The 26,798-nt window shown below is 41.8% G+C and overlaps 1 protein-coding gene across 2 annotated transcripts; it reads left to right on the forward strand.

Moving 5' to 3' along the window:
- Positions 1 to 16: 16 nt before the first annotated feature.
- Positions 17 to 21,816, forward strand: NSUN2 (NOP2/Sun RNA methyltransferase 2). Of its 2 annotated transcripts, none has more exons than XM_075585942.1 (20): positions 17 to 40; positions 1,018 to 1,176; positions 1,843 to 2,000; positions 2,679 to 2,783; positions 2,947 to 3,052; positions 3,636 to 3,707; positions 4,177 to 4,261; positions 6,342 to 6,534; positions 8,349 to 8,423; positions 9,013 to 9,143; positions 9,419 to 9,492; positions 9,624 to 9,754; positions 10,835 to 10,931; positions 13,574 to 13,761; positions 14,275 to 14,367; positions 14,571 to 14,706; positions 15,919 to 15,999; positions 17,339 to 17,477; positions 18,555 to 18,594; positions 18,815 to 21,816. In XM_075585942.1, exons 1-20 carry the CDS (start codon positions 32 to 34, stop codon positions 19,212 to 19,214), a joined length of 2,472 nt encoding a protein of 823 aa, XP_075442057.1. In that variant the 5' UTR covers positions 17 to 31; the 3' UTR covers positions 19,215 to 21,816. The 2 variants fall into 2 exon arrangements, with proteins under 2 accessions (XP_075442057.1, XP_075442058.1); XM_075585943.1 differs by having other exon boundaries at positions 40 to 109.
- Positions 21,817 to 26,798: the final 4,982 nt, after the last annotated feature.

Below are 26,798 nucleotides of genomic sequence, written 5' to 3' on the forward strand. Positions count from 1 at the left end.
GTCGAAGCGGTCGGTCGGTCGGTAGGGCGCTATGCTGGCCGTATGTGTATAATCAGCCATTGCTCCCTGATATATATGTATATTTGCGAGGTGCCGGTTTCTCTGCCAGGTGACTTGCCTGTGTATTGTATTTGTAACAAAACCTTTTTGAAAATTCAATGAACGCAGGAAAACGAACAGTTTTTATTTTATTGTGATCACTGGGGATTGCAATAACATGCAGTGTGGGAGGGGGGTGGTGTTATCAACACCACATATTACATTTTTAAATATTAATTAAAATAATTAATCATGTTGATAGCAAACAGCATCTTTTTTGGCATGCTGAGATCCAATGGTATGCTTCATTGCATTATGCTATGGGTAAAGTGAGCGGGGATCAATCGTACTCACGGCAAAAAGAGTAAAGGGGACAACTGCCACAAACAACAACACTATACTTTAGGTTGTTTAAAAAAAAAAAAAAACCGTCCAAAAACGAACAAGGAGAGGCCTGGTGCTCCCATCGTTTGAAGGGCTCCCGAGCCCTGTGCAATGGCACTAATGTGCTCCAACTGGCGACTATATAAAGCAATTTATTTAACCAAGGTGTGTGCGTGCACACACCACTTTATAACTAGCATAGAAACTGTATGATGTAGCTATAGTGATAGACTTTATTTTACAACCTTTTTGCCATAATCAAAGAAGGCTGTCTACGGCTTTACGCACTGTACGTCATTGCGTCATAATAATACGTCCCCCATGAACGCGATTGGTCTATACTTCTTCCTCGTCACGTGCCATAGCAGCGATGCTTTTCCACTGGTTGGCTGAATCGATTCCCCGCCCCTTACTGCGTAGTACGGGCGCCGCTCTCTTTCCCAGTCCTTGCGATCTATCATTACAGACCTTCCAGTCGGCGTCCGTATTCTACGTCACCGCCACAGTCACTAGACTGGGAACGCTGTCTTTCCACGTGTTGCCATTCGCCCGGGTTCTCGCGGACAGGACGTTGGCTGACAATTTTTCTTCCAGGTTATACGTTTGAATCCCTCCAACATTCTCATCGCGCGCCGCCTCGCGCTCTGCGTCATGGGCCGGAAAAACCGCCGCAACCGTCAGAAGAACCAACGGAGCACAGAACAGCGGAGCCCCGCGGAGGAGGAGGAGCGGCGCCGGGCCCGTGAGCAGGCGGTGAGCCGGGGGATGAGGGGCCACTTGTAATAGTGGTCAAAACTTCCTCTATTAAAAAGTGCCGCACTGAGAGCTCATTTACATGTCATTACCCAGAATCCCTGGCTGCAGTGGAAGCACTGTATGCTAAGAGATAATGGGGGAAAGCAGGGCGCAGACCTGTCTGAGACATGTGAATGTGCGCACTAGGGATATTGCTGTTTGTATGGTGGAGAGTTTTTACTCACCACAACATGTAACTGTATTAAGGTAAAAAATAAGACTGAATAAACTGCACAAGACAAATGAAGAGAGACCCCATTTGAAAGTGGTAGTATGCCCCAGGATTGCACCACCTCTTTCCTATCTGTACGGGGCTGCAAGTCTAACCTCTTCTCTCCCCCCCCTCCCCCCAAATAAATAAACTGGGTGGGGGAGGGGTCATGCTAATGTCACCCTGCTCCTCTCCGATTCAGACACTCCCTAGTTTATCCTTAAAATTAAGTTGACAATTTGTCATTTTCTGCAAAAGCGACAATTACTTTTTTTTGTTTTTGGAGATGCATTTAGCTCTCCTCCCCCCCCCCCCCCCCCGAGCTGGTGCTACTATACAAGACCATAGTGTTATTTGAATCCTCTTGTTTTACTGTTCAGTTGACACCTTTTTTAACATAACTTGTCTCCAAGGCTTGGGAAGGCGGCTACCCTGAAATCGTCAAGGAAAACAAGCTCTTTGAACATTACTATCAGGAGCTGAAAATTGTCCCAGATGGGGAGTGGGAGCAGTTCATGTCGATTCTCCGAGAGCCCCTGCCGGCCACCATAAGGATCACCGGATACAAAAGGTAAATGTAGCCCAATGATGAGGACAGAATTCACATTCTGAATCTTACACTTATTGGCTTTCTAATGTGAACGGATAAACAGCCACATTTCATGTGCTGCGTGTCTGCCCATATATAATCTCCCATCTTAAACACCTTGTATCTATTGTTTAAGATTGGGGTGGGTGGGAAATAATTAAAAAAAAAGAATACATCGGAATGAGTTTAAGGCAGCGTAAATACTCTGTGCGTGGCGGCGCCACTAAAAGGCCGTAGAGCTCGCGGCTGTGCTCGTGATTTTGGAGAGACAAATAATTTTGATTTGGTCGTGCAGCGGACGGGTTACGTGTGGTTCAGCCAATGAGGGTGAACCGCTCACGTGACATCACCTCCCCACCCCAAAGGCCACGGAACACCTCTGGGGCCGTGACGCCACGCACTCTATCGCGCGCACCTGCTATGTCCGCGGCCTAATGGCTGCACATAGTTTTATTGTACAAGAATCGGGACGGGATTCCCCAAGTCTTGGTGCGGGTGGCAGAGAACACCACATTGGCGCTTGGCGGATTCTTGGCTCGAGTAACTGCTGCGGCGCACTGTTTTCTCTTATTGATTCTAGTATCCTTTATTGACACTTGAAGACGAGTCTTAAAGATAATTCAAATATTTTTCCTTAACTTTATTTTCTGTTTCTTCCAGTCATGCCAAAGAAATTCTTAATTGTTTGAAGGACAAATACTTCAAAGAGTTACAGGACTTGGAGGTAGATGGTCAGAAGATGGAAGCTCCTCAGCCACTGAGCTGGTAAGCCATTTGTGCTTTTTAACTGCTCGGTTTGTTAGGAAATAAGCACTAAAGCACATTGCTTTGACTGAGTCATGGATCTGAAAACTTGTTAATCCCGAGCTCTGTTAAATATTGTTTTTCATGGTAAAATGAAATTGTTCAAACGTCTCCCTTTTATCAGGTATCCTGATGAGCTTGCCTGGCATACAAACCTGAGTAGGAAAATCATACGCAAGTCTCCAGAGCTGGAAAAATTTCATCAATTTCTTGTCAGCGAAACAGAATCGGTAAGATAATTGCCGTTGTAGTTTCTTTTTGAAGCTAGTTTATCCTTCAACATCACAGGAACGCTCGTCTCATACGCTACAGATTAGCTTCAATCAGAAAGCGTAATGGAAGGTAGCGGATAGGCTCTCCTGGTGCATTGACATTGGGGCGGAAGTGGAGAGCAGTCGGCACGCTGCTACGAAGCCTTTCACAGGCTGGATGTGGTATGCAGACTGCTACTTGAAGAACCCAGTAATGGGTTATTTGAACTTTGTAAACACAGGTGGAGTGTAGGTGACTAACACGATAATGAGATTGTAACAGTCATTTGCCACATTTAATGCCTTTTATAGTCTTTCATCCATAAACCTAATCTATTTGCATTAAGTCAATCAAAAGGATGTTCTTTTACTCTAAAAGCCATGTTGGTACTTTGGGCCAATGCATTTAATAAGGAGATGTTCATTTAGTTGCATTGTTTTTGTAAATATGTTCAGTTAGTAGTGAAAGTAAGACCAATTTGTTTTTCTAGGGACTTTAAACCCCAAATATTATGAGAATATGTAATTGTCCATGTGTAGTAATGTCTGTTTTTGTTTCCAGGGAAACATTAGTCGTCAAGAGGCAGTCAGTATGATTCCTCCTGTTCTTCTAAATGTTCAGGCTCATCACAAGGTAAGTTTGCGCTCCATATAAACCATGAAATATGATTGCTTATAAGCATTTCTCACCTTTCACTGATGGAAAATGTAAAAGGTAAATTTAACATTTTTATGAAATTTGTATGCTTAATCAACAAGTTGCAAACATGAAAATGATGGAGGTAACAGAGCACTACTCATGAGTATCCAAAGGAGACAAAATGAATATAAAGCGTAAAGTGCGTTATCCATAAAGTTATTTATTGGTCATAGGACAAAAATGGCAAGTTGGACTGCTCCAGCATCACAGCTGCTTATACTTAATGTTCTAAAAAAGTGTTTTAACCGCCTATAAATGTATGTTTACCTTTATTTACGTACTGTGTGTGTGTGTGTGTGGTTGGTTTTTGCAGTCTGCACGATTCGAGACGTGGCTATTTGATCATTTTTTACACACGTTTTCCACTGAAACAAGATTGTAAACCAAATGTAATTCCTCCTAGATTCTGGATATGTGTGCTGCCCCAGGATCTAAAACAACACAGCTTATTGAAATGTTACATGCTGATATGAACGTTTCTTTTCCTGGTATGTTGGCATTGTACTGTAACTTGGTAATAATTTGACCGGTTACAGAATGACGGTTTACATGATAGAAAACTTATTCATGAGACATCCACAAAAATTGAGGACACAATCCTGACATTATTTTTCTTAACGTTTCGCCAGACTTGATTAACAAATAGTTTAAAGCAGCAGTTCAAGCAATATCCTCCATGTGTTTTTTTTGGTTTGTTTTTAAATAAATCAGTTCTGTACAATGAGAAAATACTTGTCGCATTTAAAAAAAAAAAATGTTTTAAAGACATTTTTAATGTTTCAAATGTAGGAATCGTTTCCAAAGTGACAGCCCCCTTCCACTTCTGATAGGCTCTGGCTCTTGAGCCCCGCCTCTCTCTCTAGCAGTGCACCAATTGTATCTAGTAACTGCTCAGCCAATCATATTCCAGGACTACATTGCCCAGCATGCTGTGCAAGAACTGAATTAAATAACCCAGAACAAGCGATCGATCTGCAGCTTAGCTGATCACTTGTCAGTGTGCAGATTGTATTTATGCATATATGAATGGGGGGGGGGAATATATATATATATATATATATATATTTTTATTTTAAAAGGCAGCTTGAACTGAGCTTTAATCATTCCAGAGCAACAGATGACTTGAGTAAGTACAAACTTACTGATTATATGAACACTGTATTTTAGCTGGATCAACAATGCAGCTGTGAATCTCGTTGCCAGCCAAAATCTGTTTCTAGGTCATTGTAATTGACAAATATTCTAACGCATTGGCTTATTTTAGATAATTTTAAGCATCGTACTTCACCACACGGAAGCACTAGGTGCAGGCAGGAGATATTTTGTCAAATTGCATTCTTCCCATCCTTTGTATGTGTGGAACCTTGTTTGGGTTGCTACAATCCTAATGTTCTCATTTGGATTCAGATATAGGGACAAATTTACCACATAAGATACCTTGCATGCTGGAAGAAACCCATTCAGGGGAAGGGCCATATTAACTTGGTGTTATGCCGTAAGACTCCTTACAGCCCACTCGCTGGAATCTGCCGTTAAGGACTATACAGTAGGGTCTCAGTTATCCGACCTAAATGGGACCAATACCGTGTTGGATAACTGCTTGGCGGCGTCACAGCTGGGGCAGAGCGCCACAGGAGTCAGACATCTGGCAGCAGTAGAAGACCATGTCAGCCGAGGGAACAAGTTGAAACAGCGGGCGGTGGTGAAATGGCAGTGGCAGGAGCAGACATGCGGTCGGTGCAGGAACATAGCAGCACAGGAGACGGCAGGGGAGGAACGCGCTGTAACACTGTTAAGTTGACCGGTGTCTGACTTCGGATGCCGGTGTTATAGCGTGTTCCTCTCCTGCCGTCTCCTGTGCTGCTCTGCTCCGCTTGCATGTCTTCTGCCGCCAAGCCACTGCCGCCTGCTTTTTCAACTTGCTCCCTCATCTGACGTGGTTTACTGCTGCCAGCTGTCTGGCTCCTGTGCTGCTCCGTTCCCGCTGTGCCGCCGGTAAGCATGGTAAGTGAGAATGGGGGGAGAGCATGTCGGATAAAACCGCGGCAGCTAACCAAGACTCTACTGTTTTTACAAAGCTATGCTGAAAGGTCTCTATATTAAAAAAAAAAAACTGCTTGGTAAATATGGCCCCAGTGTTTAGTCTTGTTAGTGAAGGTGGGACATACTGCCCTTGGTGTTGCTGGGGCAACATTTTTATCCACTGAAAAACCTAGTTGCACTGGGCATATGAATTAAAGATCCTGTTATGTCATACTTTACCACCCATACACGGCTGAAATACTTCATGGCCACTGCTCTTTTGAAGCAAAAACTCTGCCATCTTGTTGGCTGGTTGCATACGATTGGAGTGCCAGTTTAATTGATGACATACGGGAAGGTTGTACAACATATTGTCTGTTTACATGGACACTGGGGAAATCCAGTCAGTTTAAGCGTTATACGATGACATGCTTAACTCTATATGTAAAATACATACACACTTGTACTGTAGGTTTTAAAGAGCTACAAATTCTTCATTCATCTCCACTGACTTTCTTGAGGCCCCTAATTTTCACTTTCTTCTAGAGGGCTTTGTCATTGCAAACGATGTTGACAACAAGCGCTGTTACCTGTTGGTTCATCAGGCTAAGAGATTAAATAGTCCCTGCATTATGGTGGTAAATCATGATGCTTCCAGCATACCCCGACTCTTGGTTGAAAACAATGGGAAAAAAGAAGTGCTTTTCTATGACAGAATATTATGTGATGTACCATGCAGGTAAGAGCATTACTTTTGTTTTGCACATAGGGTTGGATGAAAACAAAAAAACTCCCACGATAACTATCAATACATTTTTCGGCAAATAAATATTTTATTTAAAAAGTCAGAATGTAGTAGTAAATCTAAATAAAATGTGTTCTCAAAATATATTTTCTTTAGATTTACTTTAACAAAGTGCCCTTAATTTCCAAACCCTTTTTATGTCGGGCACGTCACGTTTTCTCACCTACACTGCCCTCGTTTACAGGTAGTCTTCGTTATCCAACGTTTCACTTTACAACAAATGGCATATCCAACACTTTACAATGCAACCCTATGGGCTGTTTTTCTATGCCGAAATGCGTTATCCGACTCCTGAATGAGTTATCCAACGCTCACCGCCACTGATTAACATGGGACTCACTTTACAACGGTTTCACTATCCAACACTACTTCCAGAACGGATTCCGTTGAATAACCGAGGACTGCCTGTATCTCATCCATCCACCCCTCCCACCACTCTCCCCCTTGCATACTCGCATTTTAAAAACGCATTTAATTTATAAAATGTTAAAAATATTTTTCAACAATTCCAAAGAATGTTTTCTTTTGGTAACTTTCACTTTTTTTTAAAAAATTCATTTTTAACATGGGCTTAAGTTCAAGAGGGAAGGTGGCGATAGTGTGGGGCGGGGGTGTGAAGTGACCCGGGGTGCAGTTAACACACTGCCTAAAGCTCCTCCCTCAACGTCTGCATTCAGAAGCGGGTAGGACGGGGGGAGAGAAGCAGTGAGACTTCGCAGCGTCAAAGCTGTACGTCTGACCACCAACAACACCCTTTAATACCATGATAATAGGTAATATCCCATATCTGCACACCAGGAGATTATATTATCTCGGTATAACACCCAACCCTATTTGCACATGCTCCTTTTTGTTTAATGCTTTTAAACTTAATCCTTCTCAAAACCATGAAAATCATAACTTTTGGGCTTCATCATTCACTTTTTTTTTTTCTTCATCCAATAAGCTGATGGTGTGCAGTGGAATTTATTATTTAAATACAAATATAGCTTGTCATTCTTAAATTTATCTGAAGTGCAAAGTCTCCAACAGAGCGCAACAATTGTGTTCGCTTGAAATTGTGGCTGTAGTCTTTTGCCGAGTGCATATAGCGATTCTACTCCGATCTAATTATCAGACTACAGTCTCAAATTTAGAGATTGCGTATGTTAGCCAGTAATTCTACAGTGTCTTCTCATGACAACACTCTTCGGCTGGTAATAGAAAAGTAGCAAAGAGCTGCCTTTTGTTGTTTGGCAAGTATTGACGCTACAATCCAGATAGTTTATTATTGTAGGTTCTTTAGCTACATTGTAGCCTCGTTGGAAGAAAATTGGAGCAAACAAACCCAAACCATAAACTGTTCTTAATTTTGTGCACATTTAGTGATGCGTTCATCTTCTCGAGCAATAAAAGCTAAATATTGATGTGGAATGTATGTTGTTACTTTTTTTTTATATTGATCTTGGAAGTGCCCCATATAACATGCTCAACATGTATTGCTAGGGTTTTCCATTTGTGCACATCCAGTCTTAATTATGCATTCTAATTTAGTCTTGTACATTTAGTATTAAATATAGTTTTCCAGTGTGCCTAATGGTACACGGTGTCCTGTCTTTTCTTTGTTGGTGTCCTATCTTTATCCAATGGCTATTGTTGTCGTAAAGGAAGCCATCAACTTCCAGTGGTACTGGAGCAATTTTTAATTGTTCCTCCAAAACCATATTTAGACAGAAATTTTAGCTTAACATATCCTGTTCTTGTTACAGTGGTGATGGAACCATGAGGAAAAACATTGATGTGTGGAAGAAGTGGACAACATTAAATAGCTTGCAGCTGCATGGGTAAGAATTATGACCATTGTTCATGAACTCTTTCATTTGTCTTTCATATTTTTGGAAGCCCCCATTCTTGTTTTTTTTAAATACCCACCGTAACTTGTGTGTTTGACACCTATCACCGCTTCACGTTGCATAGCCAGTGTAACCAGCTTCACACTGAGTAAAACCTAAAATATCAAAACGGCTGTCTGAGTTGTTTTACTAGCTATGCACTTCTTTTGCTGAAAAGCTGTGTGATGCGGCAGGCATAAGCTTATAGGGGTTGTCCATATTAAAATGGATAAGAAGCAAAAGATGACCCTGTGCTCGTCTGTATGCCATTGCCCAGAATCCTTAGCTGCCGTGGAAGCATTACATGCTAAGAAAACAGGGGGGTGGGGGGAGATTGCATACCTGTCAGTCGTGACTGTGCACACCAGTATTTTTTTTATTTGCAGTCTTCTATATTTCAAATTCTTGTAGTTCATAAAAAAAAAAGTCTTCCTTCTTTGGAAAGGAGCATTAAATACGATAGCCCTGACTTCTATGAACTGAAATGTCACTGCAAATAAAGGAGATTATGTAGTTGTGAAATACTTGAACATTTTTCTAGGTTACAGATTCGGATTGCTACCCGTGGTGTGGAACAGCTGGCAGAAGGGGGTAGGATGGTGTATTCTACATGCTCTCTTAATCCTGTTGAAGATGAAGCTGTTATAGCATCTCTGTTGGAGAAAAGTGAGGGTAAGGCAGTCTGTTCTTAATCTTTCAAAGTGAAACATTTCTACGAACTCTGACAAAAAAAACATAATTGAATGGAGGCTAAACAAATGGAATATCATTATGTATCTTCATGTCTAGGTGAATAATATGGAATATATGTAACATTTATTCACTGAGGGCAGAATTTAGTGATGGACAACAAAATATTTCATATTTTTCTCTTTTATAAAGTTGTGCTAACGTGTTGTGTTTTTTTTTTTAAATTAAATAATCATATGCTTGTTCCCCCCCCTTAGGGTCTCTAGAGCTTGCTGATGTGTCCTCTGAGCTTCCTGGTTTAAAGTGGATGCCTGGGATCACTCAGTGGAAGGTGATCAAAGTGATTTTATGTCTCTTGCTTCTCTTCCCCAACCTCCCTTCCCTCCCCAATCTCCCTTCCCTCCCCATAACACTGTTTTTAGAAAAGGAAGTAATTATCACTTCTGCGTTCCTTTTTCATAGATTATGACAAAAGATGGCCAGTGGTTCGAAAAATGGGAAGACGTGCCCCAAAGCAGACATACACAGATCCGACCCACGATGTTTCCACCAAAGGATGAAGAAAAACTGAAAGCGATGAATCTAAACCGATGGTAGGATTTTCTTGTAATCTAGCATTTAGTATGGTCTATCTCAGGGGTGTGCAAACTTTTACTACTGTGTCCCCCATTGCTCGTGCCCCTCCCCCCCCCCCCGCTCAGTGCGGGGTCATGTGACGTCACTCCGCGTTGCTATGGCAACGCGAGTGACAACACTCCGCATGACCCTGCGGGTTGCCATGGAAACGCTTCCAGACGCCGGCTGAAGCAAGATATGCTGAGGTTCCAGAGGCCTCGCATGATACCCCGGCATTTAATTTGAATGCCTTGGGGAAGAGCGTGGTGCCTAGGCCCCGCCCCCCACAGTTTGCGCACCCCTGGTCTATTTGTGTGTGTGTGTGTGTATTCGCTGATAAACCTGGCAATGCCTGGGATTTATCCCCCTTCACACCTGGGCTCCCCCCCTCCACAGCTGCGGTCTCCCCTCCCTGCATCCCACATCACTCTCCACGCACCTCACATCACTCTCCACCCCCACTTCACCCCACATCAGTCTCCAGCCCCCCTGTACCCCACATCACTCTCCACCCCCCCTGCACCCCACATCACTCTCCACCCCCCCTGCACCTCACATCACTCTTCCCCCCCCTGCACCTCACATCACTCTTCCTGCACCTCACATCACACTTCTCCCCCCCCCCCCCACATCACTTTTCTCCCTGCAACCCACATCAGTTCCCCACCCCCCTGCATGACCCCCCGGTCCTCGTTCCCAAATTGGCACTATATTATCGATTAGATACTCAATCACTGAATCACATATATGCACTAATTATATATTTTTTACACTATTTGGTGCGCTGTGTATCTTTCACTTTTTTCACTAGTATTGTTCCTAGTTGGAACAAACTTTATGTAAACTTCATGGCCAAATTGATCAATAGAAAGATCTACTTTTATCAGTAGATGGACATTACTACTGATTTAGCCCTCAAGTTTTCTGCGTCAAATAGTGATTGTTTACCAATCCATTTTTCTTTTTTAATGACGCCATAAAACTGGGACAGGGCATGAGAGAACTATTTCTGATTTTATATTTATAGAATTTCTTATTGGCATTTTTTTTTTTAACAGCCTGAGGATATTGCCACATCATCAGAACACAGGAGGCTTCTTTGTCGCTGTGTTAATAAAGAAGGCGCCTATGCCATGGAATAGAAGACAGCCAAAGGTAAGATGTAAAATGGTAGGATTACTATTCTGTAGGAGACTTTTTTTTTTCTAATACAGAAACATACAGATTTTGTGGGCAGTCAATGTGACAGTTACAATACTGATCTCAAGCTTCGGCTTGGGAAGTCTTTCCATAAATACTGCATAACTTCAGTAGTGCATTTGTCCACATAGCAGAGATTACACCTGTTAAGGCTGCGGTCCCAGTGTGCACTGTAGCACGTGCGCCCGGTGGGGGGGTGGGGGGCGCCGCATGCTCAGCGCTGGTCTGCGGTCTTGGGAGAGATTGTGACGGGAGGGGGCGTGGCGGGGGTGTGGCCATGACCTCACGCAGCAGGTTCGCCCTCATTTTTTTGTATTTGAAAAAAACCTGACGTACAGCGCGGCTGCCAAATGGTAGGTACTGGGCCCGGTCTGATTGGGGGGAGGTGCTTGTGCGCACTGGGACCGCAGCCTAACGCAGGCATGTCATTTATGAATGGTGCTATTGAAAACCATGGTTGAGAGCATGTGCTACTACCCCAGTTAATGTCTACAACATACAGATGTAGCAAAGTTGTTAGGTTGTGTATTTTTTTTTCCCCAACCCCCCCTAAAATCACACTACCAGGTAATGTCTTGGAATGTAATTTTTCAGGCAACCTTTGCAGTGGAGGTAAAAGTACAAAGAGGTATTCCATGTACTAGAAATAGCGGTGTTAGTCCAGTTGCGATAGTGCATAGTAAATGAATACTTCAGCATTAGGTGATATATAGCTGAATTTTATTTGGACTCCTAATTGATCATTTAAGAGAAGCTTTTGCGATAAAGTACCAAGTCTGTGAGATTTGAGGAAGCCAAAATAATTTTGCAAATGGAGAAGACAGCAAAACTAGGTCATGTCTTCATAATGGATGATTTTAATTATCCAGAAATAGACTGGGCAATGAGATTAGTGTTACAACGGTTTTTAGTTGTTCAGTGTGTGGAGTTACCGTCCATATAGGGCTTAAGGGAAGTACCCTTGATCACTGTGAACTTGGAACAGGCCAGAAGGGCATCCTGCCCTGAAATGTTGCCCCCCTTAATTGTCTAGATCACTCCCCCTTTTCCCTGGTCTTTTCCTTATTCCCTTCCCCCACCCTGTGTTCTCCCACTCCATTTGCTTTTACTCACAGTTGTACATATATTGCTGACCTTTGCGATTTATGTATCCATATTGTGGCAATATCACAGTAAAATCTTTTTATAACATATTTGTCATTTACTTTATTTTTCTCATTTGAGTGCTGGGTACCCCCTCCCGCCCCCTCCCGCCCCTCCCCACCCCCCTCCATTTCTTGTTTTGTAGGGTTCCTCCAGGTTCCCGTGCACCACAGTCTAATTTTATTGCCCTATATTCTTAGAGTGCTGTTTAAACCATATACTTTCTGTACACTTAAGTGTATGCCTTTTGGGTAATAAATATAAAAGAGAAGTCTAAACCAATGTGGCTAAATAAACAGAAAATGAAAAAGTGGCAGGCGTTTAGGTTCTTGGTCAGAAGCGACCGGGCCACATATCCGAATTATAAGGAATGCAGCAATCAAATTGGCAAAATATGAAAAGATTGCAACAGAAAAAGTTTAACCTTAATAACGAAATTAGAAAAGAGTATAGGACCCTGCAAGTGTCAACTGGGCAGGCACATTATTGGAGATGAGGAAAGCAGATGTGTGTTTATATTAAAAAGGGAGCAAGATCACAGCAGGGGAGTTAGACTTGGAAGACTGATATAAATAGTGGGGAAGCTGCTGGAAGGTTCAGTATGGGATAACTATTCATCCCAAGGGCAGTACAAATGACACTGGGTCATCCCTTAAGGTTGGAGGAAAGGGGAATTCACCAGTAACAAAGGAAAAGGTTCTTTACAGTAAGGGTAGTTTCAAAGGTGGGATTCATTACCCACAGACATTGTGATGGCAGATATAATAGATATCTACAGAAGTTGGGCCTCCTTTTTTAGCAAGGTATACATAGATAATAATATCCATCTGTTATTATTTTGAGTCGAGAAGGCGTTTATTTTTCCCCTTATAATACGACATTGAATAATACTTCAGAGGCTTTCAGCGGGTCTAAATTTAACATGTCGTGTTTTTTTTTCTTTCAATCCTAGACATTGGGTGCGTGAAATTTTTCAGGGGGGGCGCGGCAGTTACAGAGGCCCTGCGCTTTTCCCAACGGCATTTAAGTTAAATGCCGGGGGATCGCGTGAGACCTCTCTAACTTCTTACCATGTCTCCGGCGTCACGTTGCTGTGGCATCATGGGGTCATGTGGGTCATTTGATGCCGGAGACATAAGAGGGGGAGTGCAGAAAGGGGGCGCAGGGGGGGGAGTTTGCACACCCCTGTCCTAGACTATGTAACATGTGGTTTTGAATGGCAAACTGGCCTCTGCTATGAAAGTGGCTTCCTTTTATATTGTTGTTCTCTGTTCTGAGGAAAATTTCAATCTCTACTTGGGTTCAGCCTGTTTCAACTCTGAAACGTCTCACGGTCAAATATTACTTCAAGGGTAATATTGATTATCTTTTTCAGATTATTGCTTTATGAACATGGTCGATGTACGTTAATTATCTTGCTGTAACCTGCAATCTGCCCTCTTATTTTCTAACAGCTACTTCGCAAATCTCCTGCAGTAGTTTCTGATGTGAAGGTGGCTACTGATGTTGTCGTGAGTGTGGAAGCTATTAAGGAGGCAATCCAAGAACCTGCAGATGAACCAGCTGTGAAGACTGAAAATGGGGGAGCCAAATCTTGCACTAATGTGGAGAATGATTCCAGTAAAAAGGATAGTGTGTGCGGGTGAGGGCATAAACTGAATTCTTTGTTAAAAAGCAGCCAGGAATAGAGCCAAAGGTGTCCTTATGGTTTACAGCTCTGTTAAGAGGAAACACCTGAAGTGTCAAAAGAAGAGACTTTTACACTTCAAATGGTTAATTTTACTTTGACAACTAGTACCTTCTATGTGGTTTTTATTGCATTTACTATTCCATGATCTCCTGTTTGACAACTATTCAGCATATGCAGTTTGCCAATTAATAAAAATATATTCAAGACAGGTGATGAGGATGTTTGAAGCCCAGTGGATACAGAGATTTGTATAACAGATGTCCAGTTAGCAGAATAATTTAATTTGTCTCCTCTGCAGTATGTCGCTCCGTAGCGCTTGGTTGCGCGCACTATGTGAGCCTTCATTGGTCTCCATGAGTTTATTCTGGCAGGGCGCGCATGCGCGTCGCCACTATAGTCGCAGTCTAAGTTTGTATTTTACTTTCTTACATTTAAACAATCTAATTGTACTTCTCTGTATTCTAGCCCACCTCCATTCAAAAAAATGAAGCTGTTTGGATTTAAAGAAGATCCATTTGTCTTTCTTTCTGAGGATGATCCAATATTTTCCCCTATCCAGTAAGTCCCTTTTCATTTTCTCCCTCCACAGACCACCATGCTGCTTCTGCTAATAAGAACAAATTAAATGGATGTAAATCCTTTCCAGAACCTAAAAAAAACAGAGTAAAACTCTTAATGGATAAAGGTTTTTGTAGTGGTACCAAAATGCTTGAGGGTTCCTCGTAAAAAGCAGATTAGTGATCTTAAAATATCATTGGCAGGAAATTCTATGCATTAGATCCATCTTTTCCAAAGATGAACCTACTAACTCGGACCCAGGAAGGGAAAAAGAGGCAGCTGTACATGGTCTCTAAGGAGCTGCGGAATGTGCTGCTTCATAACAGTGAGAAGATGAAGGTAAATATTGTGTGTATCGAAGCTAAGACCTATGCCCCTACAATTGGAAAATTTAATGAAGGCCTTCCTTGGTCCATGTAGCCATTTCTAATGTGTGGTTGGACAACCCTATTTATTTTACAGTTTACAAAATGCAACTATAAAATTTGTAAGACAGGTGTGCAGTGTAATGTCTACGTAGACATTACTACAGTGTTTCTCAAACAAGGTTCCCTGTAATCTTCTGGTTATTTAATTATTTTTTTTACCAAATACAGAAGAATTTACAATGCATCTGATCTGGCACTATTAGAGAGGATTTTGGTTCTGTAGAATTTCATAATATAAGTATAGGGTTCCTTGACCAAAAAAGTTAACTACCCACGTATGCTAATTTTAATAAAGTGGCGCTTGGAATATATTTTCTAAAACTTTGCATATATGCGAAGCACTTTAACAAATTAATAAAAGAGCCGAAACACTTATTTGTGTACTGTAAAATGAGCTTCTGCTACAGCTAATATCGTTAATCATGATGGGTACGGTGTACAGAGAAGGGAGAGTATATAGCAAAAACACAGATAAGACTCCTACCAAGTGTGCACTCGGACTCAAAATATATGGTAGCTAGTGTATAATGTTAAGGATGGTACTGCAGAACTTGCAATCTTGACACAGAGGTGAACATATGTGCTGAGGCGTGCTGCTGCTCGGCACTGAGCCCCTGCAGCCGCAATGAGAGCGGCTTTAGCAGGGGCTTCCGCACGCCTTCGGAAGCGTGTGTCTTACCGAGTCTTCTGATTTTCCTGCTTGCCGGAGCGCAGGGCCGGTCACGTGAGCGGTTCGCCCAATGAGGGCGAACCAGCTCCGTGATGTCACTGACACGCCCCCAGACACACCCACTGTGTAGGGCCAGGGAAAGCACCGCTTTCCCTGAGCCTCAGCGCGCCTCCGCACTCAGCAAACAACTATGTCCCAGGCCTTGGAGAGTTAGAGATTTTCCATTATATGAGGGCGATCTGTAAGCAACACTAGTTTAGCACACTTGCACAGCTTCTGAAAGCTTTGACTATCTTTGAACGCATTTTAATTTTAATTTTTTGTACGTCTACTCCTGCAAACCAGAAACTGTTCTCTGCTTTATATAGTGAGATGCACTTTAATTCTCTAACCATTTTCGAACCATATATTGTATCCGCTGATTTCATTTATTTAAACAAATTTCTGTGTCAGGTAATCAACACTGGCATAAAAGTGCTGTGCCGGAATAATGATGGCGAACAGTATGGATGTGCTTTTAGACTGGCCCAAGAGGTAAGTTGTTTTTTTTTTTTTGTTTTTTTTTTTGTTTTGTTTTTTATATCTTACATTTTTAGCAACTCCATAGTTTTGGGTTGCAGTCTTTGCCAGTCTGTGTTCTATTCTGTGGTTAAACCCACAAGTGGCTCAATTAGTGGCACAGAAGTGTCATTTGACCGGGTCCAGTGATAAAAATGAATGGTGTTGAGATCTTAATCAAGCATCTTAATATTTTATGCTTTTATTTACCAATTTTAAAAGGTTATATTTCTGATAGCACTACAGATGTATCCACACTTACTGATTTCATTGCTGCAGCCATGTGATTGCGTACCAGTAAACTTTAAGCAGTCCCGGAGGATTAACTCTGCAGGGGTTCTGCTTCTCAATGAGACCCCGCAGCATTAAACTTTTTAGGCCACCTGCACGGAGAGAAGCAATGCTCCCTTTTTAGAAGAGCTACACATACGTCTGCCCATCTGGATCAGTGTCCCTGCAGCACTGAAGATGAGAAGCAGGGCTGTATATAGTATTTCCTTCCTGGATGAGGTAGATAAAGGAATATGGGGCTCTTCATCATGAGTGAGGCTATATAGCCATTTACATCAAATGGACAGGACATGTAACACTGTCCAGCCCCCTTGATGATGTAGATAACCATATAGCCTCCCCCTCCTGATGTAGAGCCCCATATTCGGGCATCTACTTCATCCAGAAGGAAGGAAATGCTGTACAGCCCGGCATCTTAACTTCAGCGCTGCAGGGGCACTGATTCAGATGGGCAGACGTATGTCCAGCTCTTCTAAAACAAGCATTGGGTTTCTCTCCCTGCAGATGGTCCATCAAGCAGAGGATTAACGCTGAATGTCCCATTCAGAAGTATGGACCCCTATAGCATCAATCCTCCCAGGCCGCAATAGTCGCTGTTTTTTGCGGTTGGTTTCAGCATGTTGGTCTGCGGCCCTGAAAACAGGAAGTCTGAACACTGCTGAGTCCCTAACCCGAGGGGTGTACAATCTAACTCTTGGTACCTGAGAATTTTCTTTGCCAATGTTCAAAGAGCTGAAATTGAATTTCTGCCTTTTAAAGGCTGTGTCATTGCTGTTAATCTACTCTCACTCTTGTTTGTGTCTTAATGCCATCAGCAGTTTATATTATGTGCTACAAATTATAATCTTGAGGTGCTTGATATATATGGCACGTATAAAATATTCAGGGCCGGAGTGCAGGTTGAGATGAAATGTTTTAGCAATGAATTACAAATGATCTGTTTGTCTTTACAAATCATAGAAGCCTATATGTTGCTGCACGTGTATTTTTGTGTTTAACTTTTTTTTTTTCCCTCCCTGCATAGGGCATATATACTCTGTATCCATTCATCAATGCAAGAATTGTAACTGTATCTGTAGAAGATGTCAAAGTCTTGTTAACCCAGGAAAACCCCTTCTTAAGTAAATTTAGCAACGAGACACAAAAACAGACCAAAAATTTAGGTAAGCAAAAAAAAAAAAAAACACCAGTGTCGCGTGAAATTCTAAAGGGGAAAAAAGTTGTGATTTGAACTGTAACATACTAGTGCACTTCAGTAAAGGCTTGATTGAAACTATAGTAGTAGTATATCTTTGTCAGACCAACTACTATGTTGTACATTTTTTTTTTTTTTAGAACAATGAGATGCAGTATTGATATTAAAAAGGAGTGTTTTTCAACAGAAATGGAAGCTGAAATCTCTGCCTGTAGTTTTAATGCTGTGTTTTGAGAAATAGGCACTTGTGTTTGTTAATATAGCACTATAAATGCATATACAGGCAGCTATCTTCGATTCTAAATATTGCCAGTAGTGAGTTGCAGAGTAGTTTAACAATGGTTTGAGTGGCTGTAAGCCTTCAATGCAAATGTTTCTAATTGAATTGTGAAAATACGAAAGTGTAGTAAATAGCAGATGAAAGTTTGAAGTTGGGTGTTACAATGGATAATGCTTTCAGTTGTTGAATGCTACATGCAGCTAGGTAATGGATTGCAAGTGTTTTAATTTGGTGTCTGCACCCTTTAGCAGAGCAATCAAACTATGTACTGTTGGTACCAGAGAGCCAAAAATAGTATGCCGCTCTGGTTAAGTACTAGTTAATTACATCTAGTCTATTAACTTGTACATATACAGCTACTTAACACGGAACAAAATGTTTGCTTTTTGAAGTTAAGTGAAAGTTTCAATATGAGCACATCCACATCACTAAAGTTACATAATATTTATTTTTGTTTTGCATTGACACAGCTCTGCTATGGAATGGGGCTTGCAAAAAGCTGACGGGTTAAAAGGGAAAACTAAATATACTTAATTTCCTGCAATATACTGCATTTTTATTATATGCAGTCTGTCTTGGTGCCAATATTTCCTTCAGTAACAATACACTCTAATTGTAGTTTAACGATTCATCTAGTAGGTTCTCCACAGTGTACTTGGAACAATGCAATTTGATGCATACTCAGACTGTATAAAGAACACTGGGTGGAACTATAAATACATAGGTAAGATTGCATGTCTGTTTAAAAAGTTTGTTTATTTTCAGATATGGGAAGCATTGTCTTGAAATATGAGCCGGATCCAGAGTAAGTAATCTGCACATTTTTGCTTGGCTTGCTTGTGGTGTTTAACATTTTACAAAGTGTGATCCGCTGTAAGGCGCCGAAGTCTCGCAATATCTGCCATTGACTTGAATGGCCGATATAGCTAATTCAGTATCGATCCCGCTTTGACTCTGGGGCTTGGTGCTAATGCATCAAATTAAAAATACAAAATACAGAAATGACAATCACTATTTGCTCTTAGGAAACCTGCGACTCTTCAGTGCCCCATAATTCTGTGTGGCTGGCGAGGGAAAACATCCATTCGTTCTTTTGTGCCAAAGAACGAGAGACTACATTACCTACGGATGATGGGGATGGAAGTATTTAAGGAGAAAAAGGAAAACCCTGATAAGGCTTCTGAAAGCGAAGTCTGTACAGACCAGCTAGGGGAGGTGGAGGAAATGGACGTTGGATGTGTGAAGGAGGAGAGTGAGGCCCCAGAAGGGAAACTGGAAATGGATGCTGGGGCCACTTCAGACGGCATTACAGAGACTGCTCATTTAGCACAAGAAAAGAAGGAAGATGTCCCAGCCTGTCCAGAGGTGTCTCCTGCAGACCACGTAAATGGTGTCAGTGACAGCAAGGATAAACCACTAAACTGATGACTATTATCTGTATGTTTGTTTATACACTTATTTTGTAGAAGTCCCCTTTTTTATTATGGAGATAAAATGGTTTGACTGGTACCTTCCCATAAATATTAATTGGGTCCTTACTCTAAAATGACTGCCCTTTCAACAATATTTTGACTTTATTTTTAAAACAAATTTTTGTTGTCTCTTCCTTTCACTTTTTTTTTTTTTTCTTTGAAGCATTTCAATTTTTTTTTAATTTGTCAATCAAGTGGAACTTGAAACTCATTTTTAATAAAGGCTTTCAGATTAAATTGGGAGATTTCCTTCGGTTTCTACTGCACAGGGGAATTACATAATTTAAAATGTGAAAAGTGGTGAGGTTTCCCCCCCCACCCCCCCCTGTTTCAGGGTGTTGAAAAAAGTCAAATCAAGTACGTTTTCTAGATCATTATGCCGTTGGAAGCTACTTATGCAAAAGATGAGTTAATCTAGCGGATGAATCACTTCATGAATTGCCCTTCAGCTTTATTTTTATTTTTTTTGTGTGGGGGTTCAAACCAATAAAAATGCGAGTGATTTAATCTATTTCATTAGATCTCCAACCCAACTGGAAAAAAACATTCCAAATGAATCCTGACATAACAGGTTACCAGCATAATCCTGTTTTTCGTGCCTGTGTAGGCAGTTATTATTTTTATGCTTGCATCAGTTGTCTGCATAATCTCTCAATATTAATGTTCTGTCAAGGATATAAATATGAAGTCTCTTTGCATTTATTTTCACTGCATCGTTTGAAGATTTAGACTGGTTTAAAAAAAAAAAAACGCATTTTGTAGATTTTTTTAAATTGTGATATCTCTCTATTCTCTTGTGCTTACCCTTCGGGCATATATTGAGAGACTGTCCTTCCGCCAGTCCTCTGGTTGGAGTGACCTTGTAAATAGTGTTCCATTGCCTTGACTAATGGCTCAGTGATCATTGATGCTCAGCTAGTCCAAAACCACTTTGTTGGAAGGTGAAAATAACTGTACAGGACACGAACGTGAAACAAAATATTTCTAAAGCAATGTTAAATAGCTCCATGTTATCGGACTGACTTGTTACAATGTGAAAATTAAGGGAGTACTTAATCTGTTGTCAATCCCAAAAAGGGTCAATCTACTTAAAGAGCTGTACTGTCAATCTTGCAAAGTAAAATGGAACTATAAATGGGGCTAGATCTGTCTTAAGCATTTTTTTTTCCTCCTCCCGTCCATATGGCTACTACTTTCAAATTTGAATGTTGGCCAAGAATGAGACATTTAACCTGATCATATAGGTAGATTTAGTGACTTCATGAACGTATTTAACAAATACTTGTGTATACATATACAAAACAATGACTTTAACTCTCAGGCCTCGTCCATAAGTGAGCGTGCTGGCACTAGTGCCATGACGTCCGGCGCTCATGTTGATCGGGCGATTCCTGGCCAGCTATGTGAGGGGGGTGTGCCTGTGATATCACGTGAGCAGTTCGCCCTCCCTGGCTGAACCGCGCACGTGGCATGGGCAAGCTCGACAAATACAAAAATATTTGTCTTGCCAAGTATCGCGCCTCTGCATGCTCAGGTGTGCACGCGCAGTATGGACCCAACAATTTACTTTAGTTGTTTTGATCGCTCGCGAGCAAGCTCTCAGCCTGGGCGCAGTCTTAAACGTTATCAATGATCTTAAAAGCCTTTGCACTTTATACATTTATTATTGTTAATGGTTTTCTGGTAATTCTAACTTTTGTGTCTAAAACAGTCCATCTCCTTTCTAGGATGCCACCCTCAGCCCCTCTGTCACTGCCCTGCTGAAGTGCTCGTTCTCTCACTGATGACAGAACAGGAGTAGTCTTCCGTTGCATTTCCTCAAAGTTCTGTTACTGCACCAGATTGCCCCATAAAAATAAAATAAGCAGTAGGCTGGACATGGTTACTATGCCAAGGCGTGCCAGGCCCTGTGATGTAATAGCTAGATCTAAAGACACCCACTGGGTTAATATGGTAAATGTGACTTACTATATAAAAAAATATTTTTTTACTAAGGAACCGATTGGACTGCCTTTTAAATAGGTTACTTTATTAACACAATGGTGGAAAAGGTCACCAGAACTATTTTGTCATGAGAAAGCACTGACTGGGCTGGAATGTGGTTATGGCAGCGGTGTGCAAACTGGGGGGCGGGAATTTCTAGGGGGGCGCGCGGTTGCAGAGCCCCCGCAGTTTCCCCCAGGCATGTAAATTAAATGCCGGGGCAGGCGCGAGGCCTCTGCAACTTCACTTACCTGCTCTCAGCCGGCTCTTCCCTGACACGTCGCCATGACAACGCGGCGTCAATGGCAATGCGTCACGTGATGTTATATGACGCGTGGAGCCTGAGAGCAGTTAAGGAGGGGGGAGCAGGCAAGGGGGAGCGCGGACTGAAAAGTTTGCGCACCCCTGGGTTACAGAGTGCCTTGGTGTTCTTTTTGGCTTTGCAACCATGTTATTGTTTAAATGCCATACTATGAATGGATCTAGGTTAAAACACCTTAACGATTGCTTTGTTTTCCCTGTAAGTATAATGCACAAAAATCTTAATAAATGTGGAGCATACATGTACATTTGAACACCCATTCAACAAATCATCTGTGTATTTTGTGGTGCGTAATTTATCACAGACTTATTTCTAAAAAAACGGCACACGGTGTTTTGATCTGATTCAACTTGGATACTTTTGGATCTATTTAGTGATTATTGCAAGAAAATATGCAGAATGTCTGCTTTTGGCCCTGTTCTATGTCCCAGAATCCTATGACCTTTGAAGTAGCACTGCCACCAAGTGGCAAAATATCGTATTGGCCCGAATATAGTATGGCATCGCACAAAAAAAGGCCCTAAAGTTTTGAAGATGTACTACATGAAAAATAAAAGGTGTTAGGCTGTGCATATAATACTGAAAAATAGTACTGTCCTGCGCTCTGGAATGTGTATCTAGTAGCCCATGAGCTGTAATGGATCAGGGGAGGGGGAGGATCAATCGGTCTAGAAGAGTAGCAGCACTGCGGCTGAAAGCTGGGTAGAGACTGAAGTGGGAGACGACTTATTCATGCAGCAATAATAGTGGGACTAGTGTGCAAAGGAGGCAGGAGAAATCTATTTACCTCCTATGTGTATATTCACATCCACCTACGATCCCGCTGCTGGCAGTGCTTATTCCACGCCGACCTCCATGATCTCTGGAAGTCTTCTCCCTCCCCCCTCTTCCGGGTGTCTCCGTCAACGAGTAGATGGCAATAGACAGTGAGAAAAAGACAGGCACTCACTCGTAATCCCAAAAATCAAAAAAAGGGGTAACCAGGTATAATTTAGCACAGGACAAGGCTTTATTGGAACATTGAGGTGCACAAACAAGAAAAAAAGGACCTCCCACGCGTTTCACGTAAGTGTTGCACTTTCTCAAGGAGCAGCAAATTACCTGAAGTACATTTAAATAGACTGACTAATTAGAAACCCGCATCAGACAGCTGTTTGCAGTGCATGTGAAAATCAAGCATATAAAACTTCTTAAAACATAACTGGTAAAATAATGTTATCACATGATGAGATCAAAAAGGAGAAAAGTGCATGATAACATGAAGTATTGGACACTGACTGCATATACTATAATCTGTATATATTTATTTAATCTCTAAATGTCAGTGTCTAGTTATCAATGCATTTGACTCCATAAAACGACACTACATAGTATTAAATATACTTCACTGGTAATTAGATGCATTTCCAATATATATATATATAGAGAGCAGAGTATAAAGAACTTTACTGCAACATACATTTGTGCAAGAAATATATGTATTAATTGTAACAAAAGCACTGTCTGAAAAAAACAACTAGCCATGCGCACTAGCACTCCTTTTGACACATATATATTATATTGTAATGGTAGGGGTTTCTCAGAGCTTGTTGGGTATCTGTGTTTATTAAGCATGGTATATAATAGCCTTGATCGAGTAGCGAATTAAAAACGATAAGTCTGCAGGTCCAGAATCTAATGCTTGATACAAGTTGTATATATGCCAAATACCAGGCACGCGACCACAGTGTTAGTTAATGATTCTCTAACGATTGCAATGCCGTGATGATCTTGGTTGGGGTGTGTGCCCGAAGCACAGTACTGCGTCTATACCCGTAGGGTATTGGTGTCAATTTATGTAGTCAGTCGCTCTGGAGCAGTGCTGTGTTCTGGCAGAGTGCTAGGTGGGAACTAAAGTATAGTACCTAGTATGCCTAGATAGTAGTCCTAAATGGACATAGCTGGCGTAGCTGGCTCGTCAGATCTTTGAACATGCATTCATTGAATCATACTGTAGGTATATGCTCTCACATAGGGGATCTTTTTCTCTTTTGTGTCCATGATTAACCCTCACCCCTGATTGTAGCACCTACGAACCACCTTGGTTTACTGAGCTGTAGCGAGGGATTACTTTCCCTCACCCCCCTTCTTTCCCTGAGTACACTATAGATGTAAAAAGTATGGAGTATAGGCAGCACTCCCAAAAGTGATAGATGCCGGTTGGAGAAGTATGAAGTCCTATCTATAGTACACAGGGATAGGAGGATTCCCAGCACATTGAATAAATGAAGATACGACACTGGGTATATGTCAAAAAGAAAATATCTGTATTGAGTGAACAAACAGATGTTACACATGAAGCTATATTCTGGTCAAAGTGTATGTACACATAAGAACCAAAACGGGAGGGTGGGGGAAGGGGAAGACACAAAGGTAGCGGGGAGGAGGGGAAGGGGAAAAGGGTATAAGACAACAGTGGGAAGGTGTAGTATGATAGGATGAGGGAAGCAATGTTTCGGGGTGTAATGCCCCTTCAGGCCTGTTCCCACAGACCCATAGGGCGTGTGGTACTTCCCTTCAGTCCATCCACATACTCCTCCCTCCGTTGGGATAAAAAGGTATATTGTACAGTGTCACGTGTTTAGTCAGATAGTAAATGTACTATGGAATTGAATGTCACTTAATAAATACACTTAAAAAAATCTCCATAAACATTAGAGTATTTCTGCTTGACCCTTTGCCTCATCAGTACAAGACTTTTGATATAAATGAAATGTGAGCCTTCCTGGTTTTATCACTACCATTTGTACTGTATGAAGTTAATTGATTAATATGTAGTTTGCTCCGTATGTAGGAAACCATTGGTAGCAGCGTAAGGGGGCAGCATTGATTCACTTGTAGTGGAACCTCAAATCATTGAGTATTCCAAAGGTGTGCTTTAACTCTAGAATGAATAGATACCCTGTTCCGATCCTACTCAACAGCATTACATTTGGTCATGTCTCACCTTTTAGAGAATTACATTTGGAATCATATTCAGTTTATTTGGGGTTTGTTTTTCAATATGAATCTCTGATGCAACACTGCTCATCAATTGGATTTAAAATGTAGATAGGATCTGAAGTTAAGATTAATAAATGTATATATTTAAAGCTGCAAAATGTGAATGCTTTTTTTAATCAGTTCTGTAGTATTAGATAATACGGTCTGCATTTTTTTTTAAACGCATACCATTTTAATGATTTTTTATTTATTGATCATTCTATCATTGCTACAGCAACCATTTAGAAAGTCACCCACTTCCTCTTTTGAAACCGGCTCTGATACAGACATTTTTTGAGCTCTGCACTCTGGCAACAAAGTATCACAAACAGATCTGTTTCTGTATTCAGCAGACTATCTACGGCTATGAAAGCTGTAACAATAATGTGTTGTACTTGCTAATACGTTACATATCAGCTGCAACATTTGACAGACTGCATCAGTTAGGCGGCCATTTAGTTAGGCGGCCATTTAGTTAGGCACGCAATCAGGATTTATAACAGGTGCACCAATCGACCGACAGCTTAGGTAAGAATGTAGAATTAAACATTGTCATATGCTTTACATGAAAATGGGAAGAAAAAAAAAGGGGGGGGGAAATGTAGTATTGCTGCTTTAAGCTTCCATTTGGTGAGCAGTTCTGCTATGTTTAAAATATTGAAGTTCAGACATATTACAGTTGATGGATGCCTGACACAAAAGATAGAGGAAATATCACAAGTGTTCAAATAGAAAAATTACTTTGCACACCACATGTTATCTCTGCTAAACTCTTCCAGCACTTCTTAAGATATTTCCCACATAGGTTGCTGATGTGGCGGAACAACTGATAAACTGACATTGAAAGAAATCTTTTAAAATACCTGAATTCATTTCAATTTAATTTAAAAAAGTAAAATCTGAGAAGTTGATACAAAATGGAATCAAGGATCATTACTCAATTTTTCGAGTGGATGCAAAAAAACATTGCATCAAACAACTAACTAAGGTTGAGTCCATGGTGTGGGAGACCGCGAGGAGGCGTCCCCACAGGGCGCGATCAGACTGCCTTAAGGCAGTGATTGTGCCTATAGACCGTGCGGGCGCACGTGAGCGGAGGCAGGAGAGGGCGCGTGTTGCGCAAGAAATCAGTTGAAACTGATTACTTGGCGCAACACGCAGGTCACGTGAGCGGTTCGCCAGCTCCGTGATGCCCATAGGAACGCCCCCCCATGGCCCTTCGACCATGGCCAGGGAAAGCACCTGCTTTCCGTCAGCCTCTGCACACCTCAGCGCGGGCGAAGGCACCATGGCCCGGGACTAGGGATGTATGTTGCTCTATTACTTCCACACCATGTTGCATTTCTCAATAGATAGTTTGTGAGTTACTTGCCTGCCACAGCTTATATAAAGTGGGTATGGGTTTCAGTGCCTGGTCCCATGTCACTTTTGAAGTGAAACGTCTTAGCTGATGGTAGGTCGTTGGAAAATCTCATAGGGTAAAATGGGTTGAGTTGTGACTTCCTATGAAACAGAAGTAGCATACTGTGCATGTGCAGACTGGAGCAGGGGGGGGGTGAGTGTGTGTGTGTGTGTTCTCTCTTGCTATCCTGTGGCGGTTAGAATGATGGAGGGAGGTTGAAGGGAGGGGGTTGTGAGAGGATGAAAATACAGTCACACTCTAAGTTATGGTGGCTGAAAAAGACGGCAAGAAACCTCCACCATATTGCATGTATCAAATAAAAAGATCGCTTGTGAGCAAATTCACATGTCTTAGACATGTCTGCAACCCTGCCTTTCACCATTATCACCTAGCATACAATGCTTCCCCTGCAGCAAGGGATTCTGGGAAATGACATGCAAATGAGCACACTGTGTCACCTTTTGCCTGAAACCATTTGTACATGGAACCCCTATAAGCTAATGCTAGCTGTTAACAGAAGCACAGCATGGGAATCAGATGCAAAGCCAGAGAGAAAACACACTCTCTCTCTCTCTCTCTCTCTCTCTCTCTCTCTCTCTCTCTCTCTCTCTCTCTCTCTCTCTCTCTCTCTCTCTCTCTCTCTCTCTCTCTCTCTCTCTCTCTCTCTCTCTCGGGAATGGGGAGAGGGGATGGAGAATGGGGTAGGGGAGAAGGGAGGGAGAGATGGTAGGGAGGAGAGGGGACGGGAGGGAGAGGGGTAGGGAAAAGCAGAGGGAGGGAGATTGGGCAAGGGGGAGGAACAATGAGAA

This window comes from Ascaphus truei, chromosome 2, assembly GCF_040206685.1.
Source record: "Ascaphus truei isolate aAscTru1 chromosome 2, aAscTru1.hap1, whole genome shotgun sequence".
Taxonomy (NCBI): Eukaryota; Metazoa; Chordata; class Amphibia; order Anura; family Ascaphidae; genus Ascaphus; species Ascaphus truei.

Excerpts from the sequence above, each read along its gene's own strand:
- NSUN2 (XM_075585942.1), top strand. Across the intron at positions 1,177-1,842 it reads GCCGGGCCCGTGAGCAGGCG|GCTTGGGAAGGCGGCTACCC; the intron begins GTGAGCCGGGGG and ends CTTGTCTCCAAG. Across the intron at positions 9,144-9,418 it reads TCTGTTGGAGAAAAGTGAGG|GGTCTCTAGAGCTTGCTGAT; the intron begins GTAAGGCAGTCT and ends CCCCCCCCTTAG.